General features: G+C 43.5%; 1 protein-coding gene across 1 annotated transcript in view; it reads right to left on the minus strand.

The window, feature by feature from the left end:
• The window catches only part of LOC126418964 (GTPase-GDP dissociation stimulator vimar), a 97,368-nt gene that overhangs the window by 23,749 nt on the left and 56,725 nt on the right, over positions 1–16,894 (minus strand). The window contains exons 7-8 of the mRNA XM_050086010.1: positions 15,630–15,776; positions 3,459–3,590 (exon numbers count right to left, since the gene is read on the minus strand). Coding sequence (XP_049941967.1) covers positions 3,459–3,590; positions 15,630–15,776 — 279 coding nt within the window. The remainder of the gene's footprint in view (positions 1–3,458; positions 3,591–15,629; positions 15,777–16,894) is intronic.

The following is a 16,894-nucleotide window of genomic DNA, read 5'->3' on the forward strand; positions in this document are numbered from 1 at the left end:
GATGTTAGTCTGTAATTTTGTGGGTCTGTTCTTTCGCCCATCTTATACAGACGAATCACCTGCACCTTTCTCCAGCACTTTGCACTGGCTGAGAGATTTGTGATAAATGCAAGCTAAGTAAGGGGCCAATGCCATAGAGTACTCTTTGAAAAACTGAATTGGGATTCCATTCAGACCTGGTAACTTATTTGTTGTCAACTCCTTCATATGTTTCTCTATGCCAGGGATGCTTATTACTATGTCGTCCATACAGGAGTCTGTTTTATGGTCAAACAACAGTATGTTTGTACAATACTCGTGCATGAATGATTTCTTGAATGTGAAATTTAAAACTTTGGCTATCATTTTGCTATCTTCAGCTGCCACATCGGACTGATGAACAAGTGATTGAATGGAAGTCTTGGACCCACTTAGTAATTTCACATAGGACTAGAATTTTCTCAGATACTCTGCCAGATCTTTTGCTAAGGTATGAGAGTGGTACTAGTTGTGCTTCACACACAGATCGTTTCACAGACACACCAATTTCCACTAACCTTTGCTTGTCATCATTTGTGCATTCTCGTTTGAACTGAGAGTGCAACAGCCCCTGCTTCCTCAGAATTTTCCGAATCTTGTTATTAAACCACGGTGGGTCTTTTCCGTCCTTAATCCACTTACTAGGCACATAATTCTCCAAACCACAATTTACAATCTGCATAAACTTTGCCCATAATTACTCTGCATCCATCTTACTGGAACTAAATGATGCCAATTCACTGTACAAATGAGCTGCTAACAACTGCTTTGTCTCAAAAGGGATATAAGATGAACATCAACAATAGCAAAATGAGGAGAATGGTATGGAGTCAAATTAAATCAGGTGATGCTGAGGGAATCAGGTCAGGAAATGAGACACTTAAAGTAGTAGATGAGTTTTGCTATTTGAGGAGCAAAATAACTGATGATGGTCGAAGGAGAGAGGATATAAAATGTAGATTTGCAATGGCAAGCAAAGCATTTCTGAAGAAGAGAAGTTTGTTAACATCGAGTATAGATTTGAGGGTCATGAAGTCTTTTCTGAAACTATTTGTATGGAGTGTAAGCATGTATGGAAGTGAAACATGGACGATAAATAGCTTAAAGAAGAAGAGAATAGAAGGTTTAGAAATGAGGAGGTACTGAACGGTATTGGGGAGAAGAGAAATTTGTGTCACAACTTGACTAGAAGAAGGGATTGGCTGGTAGGACATGTTCTGAGGTATCAAAGGATCACCAATATAGTACTGGAGGGCAGCATGGAGGGTAAAAGTCAGAGGGAGACCAAGAGATGAATACACTAAGCAGATTCAGAAGGACGTATGTTGTAGTAGGTACTTGAAGATGAAGCTTGCACAGGATAGAGTAGTATGGAGAGCTGCATCAAACCAGTCTCTGGACTGGAGACCACCACCACCAAGACATTGCTCATACAACTCCTACGTCTAAGTTCTTTGACCATAGCCTACATGTTTGTATGTAAACACAGTGTATTTCATGAGTGCACATCGCAATACTGACATATGCAGTTAAACTTTATAAAACTGAAATATGAATGTGAAAATGATAATAAAAAATCCAACTAAGTGGAAAAACTGTCACGAAAGCGTAATTACAATAATGATGCTTCACCTTCATGTAAGTACAGATATATTTTCGACAAATGCTCCCTTGCCACTTACAATTGTTCCACTTGGATCTGTTTAGTCGCCAGCAAATAATAATTTTTTTTTTTTTTTTTTTTTTTTTTTTTTTTTTTTTTTTTTTTTTTTTTTTGCAGTGATCTCCAGTAATGATCATACCTGAGGGCAGGTACAAGCCTGAAACTGGTCATGTGACGAATAGATAATCTTTTATTGTGACTGGAAGCAGAAATTTTTCTGCACCCTAAGAAGGTTTTTTGGCTGGAAGCTTACTTGTCTAACAATCTTTTTGTTATACCTGTCTGCATCTCAATATCTATACTATATGGTGACTAGCAATCTATCCTTTTTATTATACAATACTGTAATCATTCCATCCTGGATTTTCCATTGTTTAAAGTTTTAATTTGTGCATACCACAGGCAGAATAACAGGTCTAACGTATGAACAAGAGAGTATATGTCCATTTTAATGGAGCTGATGTAGGAATTATATGCCCATTCAGTTTTGTAAACAAACTGTGTGATTTGAGAGCCAGGTACAGCCAACAACAACCACTGGAGAACGCTGCAATTGTAAACTATGATGAGTAGGAAGTTGCATGGGATGCACCAACTCATTTCGCACCAACCACGATGAAAACCACGTTTGGGCTACTTCATAATAAGTAACATGTCCTGTGTGAAGACAGCTCCATATTTTGCGTTCTGCTTAAGACGTGGATCACACAATTGGTTTGACTTGTTAGATAGTTGCTATGAAATGATATGAATCAAAGAACAATTAAATAGACCAATGATTACATTGTGGGTATCTCTTGTGGCCTGTTCAATTGTTCTTTGATTCAAATCATTTGGTGGTGATATCTAACAAGTCAAAAGCACTATGCAATTCGAGACTGGAAAAAATCAATAAATGAATTTCGTAAACGTAAGCGGTTTATGGCTTCAGGGAAATTACTTGTCAGTATGACTGTCATCAAAATATTGTAGTTTCTCAACAGTGGCTCCTGGCTGAAGATTTGAAAGTTTTCACCAATACAATCTATATTTACAAGGACAGTCAGACAGTCAGAATATTATGTAATTACAATAGATTTACCACAGAGGCACAATAAAAATAAAGTACCAAAACATGTTCCTATAGGAGCAACCTGCCTCCATAACAAAGATTATTAACAAATGCCTATATAGTGACACTTTACTCAGAGGTAAGAATGTTCTAATCCTGGTGGTGGATGAATGAAAGGAGAGGCTGTGGCATAAAGTTCATGATCACTACTCACTGTGACAATGTGCTGGATTAAATTCAAAACATCTCCACAGTGTATAACGAAGTGAGGGCACAGAACATTGTCAATGGTGACCTGTCAACCAGACAGGGCTCTCTCAGTACATTTGTGAGGAGCAGATTGTGCTGGCACTGGGCTTCGGGCCCTGTCTTCCCTTCATCCATAACATCATAAATCTAACACTACACTGTACAAGCTCTCATCACAGTCACTCACGACACAGACACACACTTGACACTTCATAAAATGTCAGAAGAAAGAAATGGCAAACCACCTCCACCAAGACCTCACCGAGGATAGTGAAGCAAGTTTCCCCATATCTACTCTCCTATGATCATTTTCCGAGTACTGGACTACTTTGACTTCTGATCTACAGCACCGACTTTCACCTATAGTGCCACCTGCCAAATTCGATCAAATTTACTGCAGCAGTGGACAGTGCAGTGAATAAATAAATTTAAATTATACAAAACTGTGCATACATGGACAACAAAAGGTATGCATACCTGTTCGTGCAAAGTTCCCCATGGCAAGGACACCTGTTATCTGCAGATCTTCATCATCTGATTCGATCCAGTTTATCATGGATCTGAAGACGTCACCACGACCTTCTGCATATAATACATTCATACTGTCATCTGAAAAGAAGTTAATAAAAATATACATTCAAATAACTCTCACAGAATCACAAGTCACTCTTTCCCATAAGCAACATGTTATAAATAAGCTCACTGAACAATAAATTGGTCACCCCAGTGCAGACACACAGACGAATCGTTAAGCCTTTACAGACGGCACAGCAATCAAGTCATGTGTTCAACCATGCACACACCGCCTCTACTGAGCATAAGGCAGTAGCAATCGTGAGACATTTATGTTTTGAGTGGACATTTATATAAACACGGGAAAATGTAAGGATGTGACAGAGTGGCAAAAAGGAGCAGTTGTGTTTGGCTGTGGTGTAACACACGTGGCCACGAAACACATCAGAAATGTGGATGCAAAAAGATCCTGACCAAGGGACCAGAGATGCGTTGCACGGTTGTGAATCAAAGTTGCTACCCATCCCGACAAGTATTGTTGCAAGCAATGAATCAAGGTCCATCCCAAACTGTCAGTGAGAGAACAATGGGATGGGAACTGTATGCAATGAACATTTGGAGTCAGTCACTGTGCACAAGGCCATCACTCACACCTACTTTCTGAGACAACAACAGCAAAGTTCATCATGCCGGATGAATATGTGACTGGTTTTCTGAACACTTCTCCACCCTATTACATTTTGACTCACCTGCAAAATAATATGACTTTAACTACACAGAAAATCTGTGGGAGATGTCAGAATAGCACACAAAGTGCTGAAATCAGCACACCCACACTGGGGGCGAATAATTTTTTGTCTGGTGAGCTTACATTGATAGTATGTGAAGCAGCAACTAATTACATTCAGCCTACTGCAGGCAATCTTTTAGAGAGGTATTTGTTCCTATAAAAAGTGTCATTACTTTTACAATAAAAGCTATCTACATCTGCACAATGCTCTGCACACCACCATACAGTGCGTGAAGGAGGGTACTGCACTACTAGTCATTTCCTTTCCTGTTCCACTCACAGCTAGAGTGAGGGGAAAAATGCCTCCATATGAGCCCTAATTTCTCGTAGCTTATCTTTGTGGTCTTTACGTGAAATGTATGATGTAGGCAGTAGATTCATTCATCAATCAGCTTCAAATCCCAGCTGTCTAAATTTCCTCAATAATATTCTGGAACAAAAAAATATTCTTCCCTCCAGTGATTCCCCTTTGAGTCCCCAAAGCATCTCTGCAATACTTGGAAGTTGTTCGAAACTACCAGTAACAAATCTAGCAGCCCATCTCTGAACGCTTTGATGTCTTCCTTCAATCCAACCTGGTGCGGATCCTGAACACTCGTGTAGTACTCAATAACATGTTGTACCAATGTCCTATATGCAGTCTCTTTTACAGGTGAACCACACATTCCTAAAATTCTTCCCATAAATTGAAGTCAACCATTTGCCTTCCCTACCATAGTCCTCACATGCTTGTTCCCTTTCATATCACTTTGCAACCCACGGCCTGGATATTTAAACTACATGACTGTGTCCAGCAGGACACTACTTATGCTGTATCAGACACTACCAGTTTCTATTTCCTACTCATCCACATTAACTTACATTTTTCTACATTTAGAGCCAGTTGCCATTCATCATATCAACTGGAAATTTTGTTTAAGTCATCTTGTATCCTCCTACAGCCACTCAACTTTGACTCCCTCCCCAACACCACAGCACCGTCAGCAAAGAACAAAAATCTGAAGAATTAACAGTGCTCAATGGCGTGAAAATGCAGAAGGCAATGGAAACCACTGTATAGAAGACAAAACAGTTCACAAGTGAACAGCTTCATGTCAGTGTCCAACAGGCGCTATATTTTGGCAAGTGACCACACAACTACACTCCTGGAAATGGAAAAAAGAACACATTGACACCGGTGTGTCAGACCCACCATACTTGCTCCGGACACTGCGAGAGGGCTGTACAAGCAATGATCACACGCACGGCACAGAGGACACACCAGGAACCGCGGTGTTGGCCGTCGAATGGCGCTAGCTGCGCAGCATTTGTGCACCGCCGCCGTCAGTGTCAGCCAGTTTGCCGTGGCATACGGAGCTCCATCGCAGTCTTTAACACTGGTAGCATGCCGCGACAGCGTGGACGTGAACCGTATGTGCAGTTGACGGACTTTGAGCGAGGGCGTATAGTGGGCATGCTGGAGGCCGGGTGGACGTACCGCCGAATTGCTCAACACGTGGGGCGTGAGGTCTCCACAGTACATCGATGTTGTCGCCAGTGGTCGGCGGAAGGTGCACGTGCCCGTCGACCTGGGACCGGACCGCAGCGACACACGGATGCACGCCAAGACCGTAGGATCCTACGCAGTGCCGTAGGGGACCGCACCACCACTTTCCAGCAAATTAGGGACACTGTTGCTCCTGGGGTATCGGCGAGGACCATTCGCAACCGTCTCCATGAAGCTGGGCTACGGTCCCGCACAGCGTTAGGCCGTCTTCCGCTCACGCCCCAACATCGTGCAGCCCGCCTCCAGTGGTGTCGCGACAGGCGTGAATGGAGGGACGAATGGAGACGTGTCGTCTTCAGCGATGAGAGTCGCTTCTGCCTTGGTGCCAATGATGGTCGTATGCATGTTTGACGCCGTGCAGGTGAGCGCCACAATCAGGACTGCATACGACCGAGGCACACAGGGCCAACACCCGGCATCATGGTGTGGGGAGCGATCTCCTACACTGGCCGTACACCACTGGTGATCGTCGAGGGGACACTGAATAGTGCACGGTACATCCAAACCGTCATCGAACCCATCGTTCTACCATTCCTAGACCGGCAAGGGAACTTGCTGTTTCAACAGGACAATGCACGTCCGCATGTATCCCGTGCCAACCAACGTGCTCTAGAAGGTGTAAGTCAACTACCCTGGCCAGCCAGATCTCCGGATCTGTCCCCCATGGAGCATGTTTGGGACTGGATGAAGCGTCGTCTCATGCGGTCTGCACGTCCAGCACGAACGCTGGTCCAACTGAGGCGCCAGGTGGAAATGGCATGGCAAGCCGTTCCACAGGACTACATCCAGCATCTCTACGATCGTCTCCATGGGAGAATAGCAGCCTGCATTGCTGCGAAAGGTGGATATACACTGTACTAGTGCCGACATTGTGCATGCTCTGTTGCCTGTGTCTATGTGCCTGTGGTTCTGTCAGTGTGATCATGTGATGTATCTGACCCCAGGAATGTGTCAATAAAGTTTCCCCTTCCTGGGACAATGAATTCACGGTGTTCTTATTTCAATTTCCAGGAGTGTACAATCAGGTATGCTTGATGAACTGACTGTTTAGGGGCCATGTTAGAAAGCTAGAAAATCAGAAAAGAGAAATGAAGGGCTCAATCTAAATATAGAGCGGGGGGCGGTGGGGGGGGGGGGGGGGGGGGGGGGGGTGAATGGAAAGAGGTAAGGATTTTGGGCAGACGAATATCTAGTAATGTTAACAGCAGCAGAAAATGATGTAATGGCAAGTAGATTCCTTTATGAATACGAAGGTAGGACAAGAGTGAGTTGCTGTGACTATTTCAGTGATAGGATTGTTCTCATCAGAATCAACAAATAAACTAATGCCAACAACAGATGTGTGAGCATACGTGCCAAAGTCACAAGCACAAGATGATGAGTTAGAGGAAGCATATGAGTGTACCAGTGGAAAAATCCTCCTGTCAGAGCACAAAAAAGGTGAATAGAATTATCTTTAAAAAAAACTCTAACAGAAAAGTGAGGAACCAATTGTCTCGATCCTCATTCTGCCTTCCTCACCAAAAATTTTGGCATTTGAATATATTCACACTCTCTTAACACAGAACATTCCAAATCCTTTTACACAGTTTGTCTTCACAGTTTGGCCTTCATACTCACTTCCAGTGTCTGTGTGTGTCTCTCCCACTCTCTCCTTTTCCTCTCACTGATCTACAGTGGAACTGCCCATTCTCTACATCGAAGAAGCAACAACAGAAGTAAAAGAAGGGTTCAGGACTGGGATTAAAATTCAGGGTGAAAGAATATCAATAATAAGATCCACTGATGACACTGCAGTACTCAGTGGAAGCGAGGAGGGATTACAGGAAATACTGAATGGAATCAAGAGTAAACCGAAGAAAGATGAAAGTAATAAGAGGTAGCAGAAATGAGGACAATGGGAAATTACCACCAAATTTGGGGACCACGAAAGACAAAGTGAAGGAATTTTCCTACTTTGGAAGCAAAATAACACACGACAGATGAAGCAAGGAGGATGGAAAAAGCAGACTAGCACAGGCAAAGAAGACATTCATGGTCAAAAGAATCCCACTAGTATAAAACATCGGCATTCATTTCATGAAGAAATTTCTGAGGATTTACATTTGGAGCACACCACTGTATGTAAGTGAATCACAGTCTGTAAGAAAAACTGGAAAAGAAGATAATTAAAGCATCCGAGATCTGGTGCTATAGAAGGATGTCGAAAATTGGGTGGACTGATAAGATAAGAAATGGGGTTCCAGGTTTCTACAGAATGGCCAAGGAAGGAAGATATGGAAAACAGTGACAAGAAGAAGGGACAGGATGACAGGAAGTGTTAAGACATCAGGAAATAACTTTCACTGTAGTAGAGGGAGTTGTAGAGGGTAAAAACTGTACAAGACAGACACACATTGGAATACTTGCAACAAATAACTGAGAACATAGGGTACAAAAGCTGCTCTCAGATGAAGAGGTTGGTATAGGATAGGAATTCACTGTGGGCCACATCAAAACAGTCAGAAGACTGATGGCAAAATAATAATAATAATAATAATAATAATGAGTGAATGGAAAGAGGTGCAGATTTTGGTCAGACAAATATCTAGTAGTGTTAACAGCAGCAGAAAATGGTAAAATGTGAAGGTAGGACAGAGAGTGAGTTGCTGTGATTATGTTTATTTCAGCACTATAATAAAAGTTACACAGCGAAATGTATGCTAGAAATTTGTATGGCTGTTTATTTCAGCACTACAATAAAAGTTACTCAGCAAAATGTACGCTATAAATCTGTATAAATACATATTGAGATGAGTCAACAATTCTTATGGAGCCAAAACAGGTCCACAGCAAAGTGCAAGACTGAATGCTGTCTAGTGGTGTTGCAAGTAGGTGATGCTGTAAGAAAACTTAATAACTGGAACATCAACGAAAGGTGAATCATTCTAGCAACAATACAGGTGGAAAAAGGGAAAATTCCACTGACATAAGAGGCTTCGACAGACATAGGATGGGGGAATGAGCATCTATGGAATGGTGAAGATGGTTAGCTGCTTGTGTGTTGTGCTGAACATGTATGAACAACGGTTGAAGGACAGTGAAAGCAGGAGCAGGAGGAAAGATGTCAGACATCCACACCTCATCACAGAAGTGGAGCTTGGAGGCTTGCTGATTATGTAAAGCAGGATAGGTAGCAGTATGCGGCTGATCTAATGACGGAGTACAATGCCGGTGTGGATGAAGTGTTTCAGCAGACAACTACTATGTGTTTCCATGTTGACCCAATAATTTTCAGTGGGCCCAGGATCTTTGGCATCAAACCACAGATCAATAGAAATATGTTTCCCAGTCAAACACCAGGTCTACAGTTGTCTCTTGTCATTGAGACGGACAGCTGCTCAAAACATTCACCATGTCACGGTTCACAATTTACAGGCATGGCATGACCTGCGAAAAGACATCTGTTGCTACATTCTCTGGAAACTTACCAAGGACTTATTGAATCCATGAAACACAGAACCGTGCTGTATATAGTATTCCAAAGGAGGAGCAACAAGTTAGTAAGCAAGTGATCACACAATATTTTAATCAGGAGTGTATGTCGTGACAATTAAGATTACATGCCAGAACAGGATTCAAACACTATTATTTGTTTACGTTTCTTTTAGCCTTGTTGAAGAGTAGCATGGAAAGAGGAGGTAATCAGCTCTACCTCTATACAAGCTGTCATACGTTATTGTTGTGGTCTTCAGTCTTGAGACTGATTTGATGCAGCTCTCCATGCTACTCTATCCTGTGCAAGCTGCTTCATCTCCCAGTACGTACTGCAGCCTATAGCCTTCTGGATCTGCTTAGTGTATTCATCTCTTGGTCGCCCTCTATGATTTTTATCCTCCACACTGCCCTCCAATACTAAATTTGTGATTCCCTGAGGCCTCAGAACATGTCCTACCAACCGATCCCTTCTTCTAGTCAAGTTGTGCCACAGACTCCTCTTCTACCCAATTCTATTCAATACCCCCTCATTAGTTATGGGATCTACCCATCTAATCTTCAGCATTCTTCTGTAGCACCACATTTCGAAATCTTTTATTCTCTTCTTGTCCAAACTATTTATCGTCCATGTTTCACTTCCACACATGGCTACACTCCATACAAATACTTTCAGAAACGACTTCCTGACACTTAAATCTATACTCGATATTAACAAATTTCTCTTCTTCAGAAATGCTTTCCTTGCCATTGCCAGTCTACATTTTATATCCTCTCTACTTCAACCATCATCAGTTATTTTGCTCCCCAAATAGCAAAACTCCTTTACTACTTTAAGTGTCTCATTTCCTAATCTAATTCCCTCAGCATCACCCGAATTAACTCAACTACATTCCATTATCCTCGTTTTGCTTTTGTTGATGTTCATTTTATATCCTCCTTTCAAGACACTGTCCACAGCGTTCAACTGCTCTTCCAAGTCCTTTGCTGTCTCTGACAGAATTACAATGTCATCGGCGAACCTTAAAGTTTTTATTTCTTCTCCATGGATTTTAATACCTACTCCTAATTTTTCTTTTGTTTCCTTTACTGCTTGCTCAATATAAAGACTGAATAACTTCGGGGATAGGCTACAACCCTGACTCACTCTCTTTCCAACCACTGCTTCCCTTTCACGGCAGTAGCACAGTGGTAGTTCAGCAGCTTCGGCATACAGACTGTCAACTGAGCTAGTGTAAAAGGCGCCCGTGACCAAACGGATACCACAATGGTGGATAGTGTTGAGACGGCATAAAATGGATGGTCGTGCAGACGCATAAACAAAGCACCCATTGTCAAGTTTCGAACGGACAAGGGACTGGTACAAACTGAGGAGGGTGATTGTATCAGCACCCCAGGAAGTAACATTGAGGACATGTAGGACATTAAGAAATCGAGTACAGCAAGCTGCCAGGTAAGACACATGGGAGGACCAAGAGAGCTTCCTATCGAGCACGAGCCTCAGGAATTTCATAGTTTCTACGAACGGAAGGGCAACAGGCCCAAGTTGTAAAGATGGTGGGAGAAACCATTTGTGCTGCCAGAAATTCATACAGACGGTTCTGTCAGTGGAAAAGTGACAGCCATTGTCGATGCTCCAGGAGTAAAGACGATCAAGACAGTGCTGAAGACACCGCTCAGTGAGACAGGTCTGTGGAGAACTGCAATAGATAGCAAAATCGTCAACAAACAGAGAGCCAGAGATGCCCCGCGGGAGACAGGCCATTATAGGGTTCATGGCAATAGCGAAGAGGACGATGCTTAGGATGGAACCCTGAGGCCAACCGTTTTCCTGTATAAAGGTGTCCAAACATGGCAGAACCCACACGCACCTTGAAAACTCAGTCTTTTAAAAATGCCTGAAAGAAACAGGGCAGGCGCCCACGGAAGCCCCAAGTGTAAAGAGTATGGAGGGTACCAGTTGTCCAGCAGATGTCGCACGCCTTCTCCAAATCGAAAAAATACAGCCACAGTCTAGGATTTCTGCAGAAAACCATTCATGACAGGGGCGGACAAAGTAAAGAGATGGTTAACTGCAGAATGCCGCACTCTAATATCCACATTGTGCAGTCATCAGTAAACTGCGAGACTCGAGCCACCATACCAGCCAGGCATGAATCATACGTTCCATCACCTTGCAAAAGCAACTGGTAAGACAGGTGGGGCAGTAGCTAGAGGGAAGGTTTTTGTCCTTATCGGGCTTAGGTGTGGGTATGATAGTGGCTTCATGCCAGCATCCAGGAAATGTTCTCTCAGCCCAGATGCAGTTGTATGTGTTAAGCAGAAAGTGCTTGTCTGCAAGAGAAAGGTGCTGCAACATTCAAATGTGGATGGTGTTTGTCCCTGAGGCGGAGGATTGGGGTGAACTGAGAGTATGACCTATCTCCCTCATAGTAAAGGCGGCATTGTAGCACTCACGATTCAGAGAAGAGAAGGGTATCGCCTGAGCCTCCTACACTCGTTTCTGATGGAGGAAGGTAGGGTGATAGTGGGAAGAGATCAAAACTTCCGCAGAATGGCGGCTCAAGGTGTGAGATAGCAATAGAGTCCACTATGACATCGTTGGCTCACACGACAGAGGAAGGGTAGGAACTGTTAAAAGAACTAGTGAATGAAATCCAGCTAGCTCTTTTGCTATGCCAAATAACATGACAACACTTTGCACACATCTGTTTATATTGAATGCAGTTTGCCATCATAGGATGGAGGTTAAAAATGCAGAGAGCACATGGAAACGTGCTCTCCGTGCTTTTAACCACCATCCTACGATGGCAAACTGCATCCAATATAAACAGATGTGTGCAAAGCATCATTGCGAATTGCATCGAGGCATGCCTCAGACCACTAAGGGACTGGGACATGACATGGTAAAGAGGAAGTTCGGGCATTTGAACGTTCTGCAGCAGTAAGGATAATGTTTGTGAGATAGTCCACCTGGTCATCACAACTGGGGAAATTTCGGTCTTCGAAGGTCGCCAGGGAGGAGTAAAGCTGCCATTTGGGTACATATGCGGATGGGGTAGGAGTCAGCAAGCGGATAGCACACGAGAAAAGGTCACTCGAGTAGTTTCAGAAAGAATGGACCACTCAAGATGAGGTGCAAGCTGGGCAGTGCACAAGGAAAAGTGTGCAAGCAGTAGGAAAGGAAAGTGGGTGCTCCAGTGTTTAGGCAGAAGAGGTTAAGTTGGTTAACAAGGTCAGCCAAGAGGGCACCTCTCCCACAGGTCCTGGGAGAACCCCAAAGGGGATGATGCACATTAAAGTCACCAAGTAGCAAAAATGGGGGAGGTAGCTGGCCAATAAACTGAAGGAAGTCTGCCCTGGTGACATCGAATGACAGAGGGACATAAATGGTACAGAGGGAAAACGTCAGGTGGGGAAGGAAAAGGCGAACTGCAACAGCTTGAAGAGTGGTAGTCAGGAAGATGGGTTGACTATGAATGTCTTCCCATATGAACAGTATAAAGCCCCCACGAGATGGAATGCCGACCTCAGGGGGAAGGCCAAAACAAATTGGTAAGAAATGGGAAAGCTCAAAGCAGTCATGAGGGTGCAATTTCATTTCCTGAAGGCAGAGTACAAGGGAACACTGTGATGCTAAAAGCAGCCTTAAATCCTCTTTGTGGGACCAAAGGCTGCGAACATTCCATTGCAGGACAGTCACGATGAGGAAGAGATGTAGGGGTGTCACCTCGGCGGCTGCCGAGTGACAGCCGGGGAAGAGTCGCTACTACAGGGCGCAGAAGCTGGAGGATCCTGCTGCATGGGGTCCACAGAAACATCAGCTTGCTTGTGCAGTCGATCCGTGGAGTCCAATGCTGAAAAATGGTTGTCGGTGTGCACCGGCAACACGGAGGCCGGCCACGCTAAGGTATCATAACGGAGACACCATTGAAGAGGATCTTTGAGTTGGTGAAGGAGAGGATTGTTTGCCTTTGGTGGACTTCTTCGAGCCTTTCCGGTTAGAGGAAGACTCGGGTGTCGTTCGGCTGGAGGGACGGAGGAAGTCTTCATGGGAGTACTCCTCCTGTCCTTTCTGGCCTACCGGTTGTGTAGCTGGTGGCTTCGTCCCTCGAGGCGAGAGTTTGATGGCTTGTTGCCCAGCTGGACGGGGGAAAAGGTGATGCTACCTTGACACTGGGTGATTTCACAACCTCAAAGCTGAATTGGAGGTCACACGGCTGCGTAGCCACATCCTTCATAGAGCGAGGGGTAACAAGAACAGAACTATGGGCACCATATGGGAGAATGCGTGGTTTGCAACTAGTCAATAACTTGCGAGCAAGTGGGTAAGGTACTTTTTCTTTTACCCGGATCTCTCAAACAGCCCGCTCATCAAGATACACAGGACAATCCCGAGAGGACGCGGCATGGCTGCCATTTCAGTTGATACAGCGGGGAGAAGGAGGTGGACAATTGTCCTCTTGCCAATCCCTACCACAGGTGACACATTTGGCTGGGTGGCGACAAGACATTCTAGTGTGGCTGAAATGATGACACTGGTAGCAGCGCATCGGGTTTGGAATGTACGGCCAGACTTTGACAATTTCATAGCGCGCTTTGATCTTGGACAGAAGCACCACTCTATCAAAGGTGAGAAAAAAAGTGCGGGTGGGCACGAAGGAGGAATCTACCTTTTTCATTACCTGGTGAACGGCAATGACACCCTGATCAGAGAGGTAGGATTGGATTTCAGCCTCGGTTAGACCGTCTATCAGCCTGGTGTAAACTACACCATGGGAAGAACTCAAAGTTCTACAGGCCTCGACACAAACAGGGTACCTGTGGAGAAGCGAGGCAGCAAGCAGATGATGTGCTCGAGAATCAGAAGTGGCCTCCAAAAGCAAAGTGCCATTCCGTAAACAAGTGCAAGATTTCACAGGGCCGGCAACCGTATCAACACCTTTCTGAATAATGAACGGATTTACTGTGGCAAAGGACTGACCGTCTTCAGTATGTGAGACAATGAGGAACTGTGGTGCAGTGGGAAGGGTCTTCAAATCATTAGCCTCATTACGTTTACGTTTTGTAGACATCGAGTGGGAAGATGATTGACTCATCGTGAGGAAATCCCCCAGGATTGCCAGGGTCTCCAATGGCACGCTCCTTTCAACTGGGGGGCTCCCTTCACAAGGGGGCACACCCACCTTAGGTGCCTGTTCATACCTCAGGTCACACCTCCCGAACACCTGACAGAGGGACCATTTGGCCTCTCCCTGGTCCTGGACTCCACCAGGGGTACATGCAAAACCTACCAGTCAATCCGGGACTGGGAATTACGTGTTACCCAGTCGTCTGTTAAGTGTCAGATGCATGGGCTGGCCTTCAGGAGGAAGAAGAAAAAAGAGGAACCTGAAATACCAAAGCGGAGGGACGAGAGGAGAAGGGAAACAAAGAAATGAAAAGGGAGCAAAAAACAAAGGTGAGACTGTTCTTACATCAACGACAGAATGCAGAACATTCCTAATAACACTCCAGACATGTTCGCCGAGGAAGGTGAAAAATAATAGCAAGAGGATAGACATGCAGCACGGAAGGGAAAAAAATGCTGCAAAGGCTGGGGGCCCATGGCACGAACCGGCCAAAGAGTGGTGAGCTGCCTGGGGGGTATTTCAAAAAGATTTGTTGCATGAAATGATGATAAAACATCAAATGCTTCCATTAATTTCTTTCCTAAATCTTAGTATGAGAAAAACATGATACAAATTTCAAACAACAGTGGAACGAGAAATTTCAAATGAAAGATAAATGTGAAATAAATTGGAAATGAGACAGTGAAATAAATGAGAAATGGCAAATGTCAAATGCATGTGAAGGAGGTGAGCATGGACAGGCAAGGAGAGGTGGGGGAGGGGGGAGGGGTGGGAGCAGAGTGGGAGATGAGAGCTCTTTTTCCATCTGAATGACCATTCACGATGTTTTTTGATTCATGACAAAGTCGACCTAATATGAAAGTGGTACACCAAATCACAATTTCCGAGGATGTGTTTAGGTTGACACCTGATAGCACAGCTTAAACTGCTGTGACATGTTCGAGTGCTTGAATCCACACAAAGCTATAGCTGCCGTTGACATGAAATGTTTGACTCTAGTGAGCAAGTGACACTATTGAGCTCAGAAATCAGCAATTCTTTGTAATTGGCTGTAGTAATTCTTGAGAGCAAAGCTAGTAGTTTTGATGATATGAGTATTTTCTAACAAAATCAGCGAGGGAGGGAGGGGTCAGTACTGAAATACTGACATCAGCTGTATAATTTGACAGTATTAAAAACAGAGTATGACTTACCTCCTGTGAGTACGAGAACAATAAGATCACATGCCATCTTCATGAGATTGCGTGCTTCTTCACCATCAGCCTCTGGTTTGTGCTTCTCCAGAAGTGTTATGAGCAATTCACACAGTCCTGCCACTGCCAAACAATGCTTTACTTGTTCTGGAACAAAGAAATAGAGGAGAAAGAATATTATTTTTCCCAAGCTGCAAGTTTTGATTAAACAAGCACACATACAAACATTATCAGAGAACTGGGCTTAAAAGTGAAAGAAGGGAAAAATTGTTTCCAATATTAAATGCTCCTACTATGTTGCTCAGAAATCAGCAATTCTCTGTCATTTGCTACAGTAATTCTTGAGAGCAAAGCTAGTAGTTTTAATGATATGAGTATTTTCTTACAAAATAAATGGATAATTATGAGGTAATATCTAGACTTTACACAGATTTGCCGCTTACGCTGTGGTACTCAGCAGACTGTATGGCTCAGAATAGTTTTCAGTGAGGCAACAGAAGCTGCCAATTCTCTGTCATTTGTGAACACACACAAGAAAGTACTCTTGGCATAGCAGATAAGAAATGTGATAAACTGGTGATTATGGGAACCACATTTCTTTGAAGCAGTGTCATGAGAAGACATTGTTACAGTGGCATTTGCTGATTATGGGCTAACTTTACAAGTTATCTCTCGGAAAAAATCCAGAATTTACTATTGAAAAATTTATTTCCATGGTATTTTTCAGTTTATGAGTTCAGGCAGAAATAATTATTCAAATTACTGATGCAATATGGGGCAATACAGTCAATATGCACTTCACTTAATGCACAATAGGGTGATACTCCATACTCCTATCCCAGGCACAACTCAGTAACACTATGCTTGATCAAGCTATTTGTGATACAGAAGTGTTGGCAAGCCAGCAAGAAGTTTTAATTCAATTCCGATCTACATTTTCTTTGGAAATACCTACATGAACAAAATACACAACAAAAAATAAATATTTGAGAAGAATGCAAATTATAAAAATGAATGTATTCATGAATGTGACAGACAACACTCTGCAGCCGTTTGTCCAGAATATTCAGCATCACATTAAAAAAATGTGTCAAACATTGGTATTTGCACATCGATTGTGGCACAATGGAATTCAATTAAAAGTAGGGAAACTTTTTTGGATCACACTGTACACTACAGCAGTGACAAATGTTGTATTCCACTGTTGATTGATTAACTGACTCACACATCATGTTCCAGAAATCCAAACAAGAAGGAGAGCTGCC

This window comes from Schistocerca serialis, chromosome 9, assembly GCF_023864345.2.
Source record: "Schistocerca serialis cubense isolate TAMUIC-IGC-003099 chromosome 9, iqSchSeri2.2, whole genome shotgun sequence".
In the NCBI taxonomy this organism is placed as follows: domain Eukaryota; kingdom Metazoa; phylum Arthropoda; class Insecta; order Orthoptera; family Acrididae; genus Schistocerca; species Schistocerca serialis.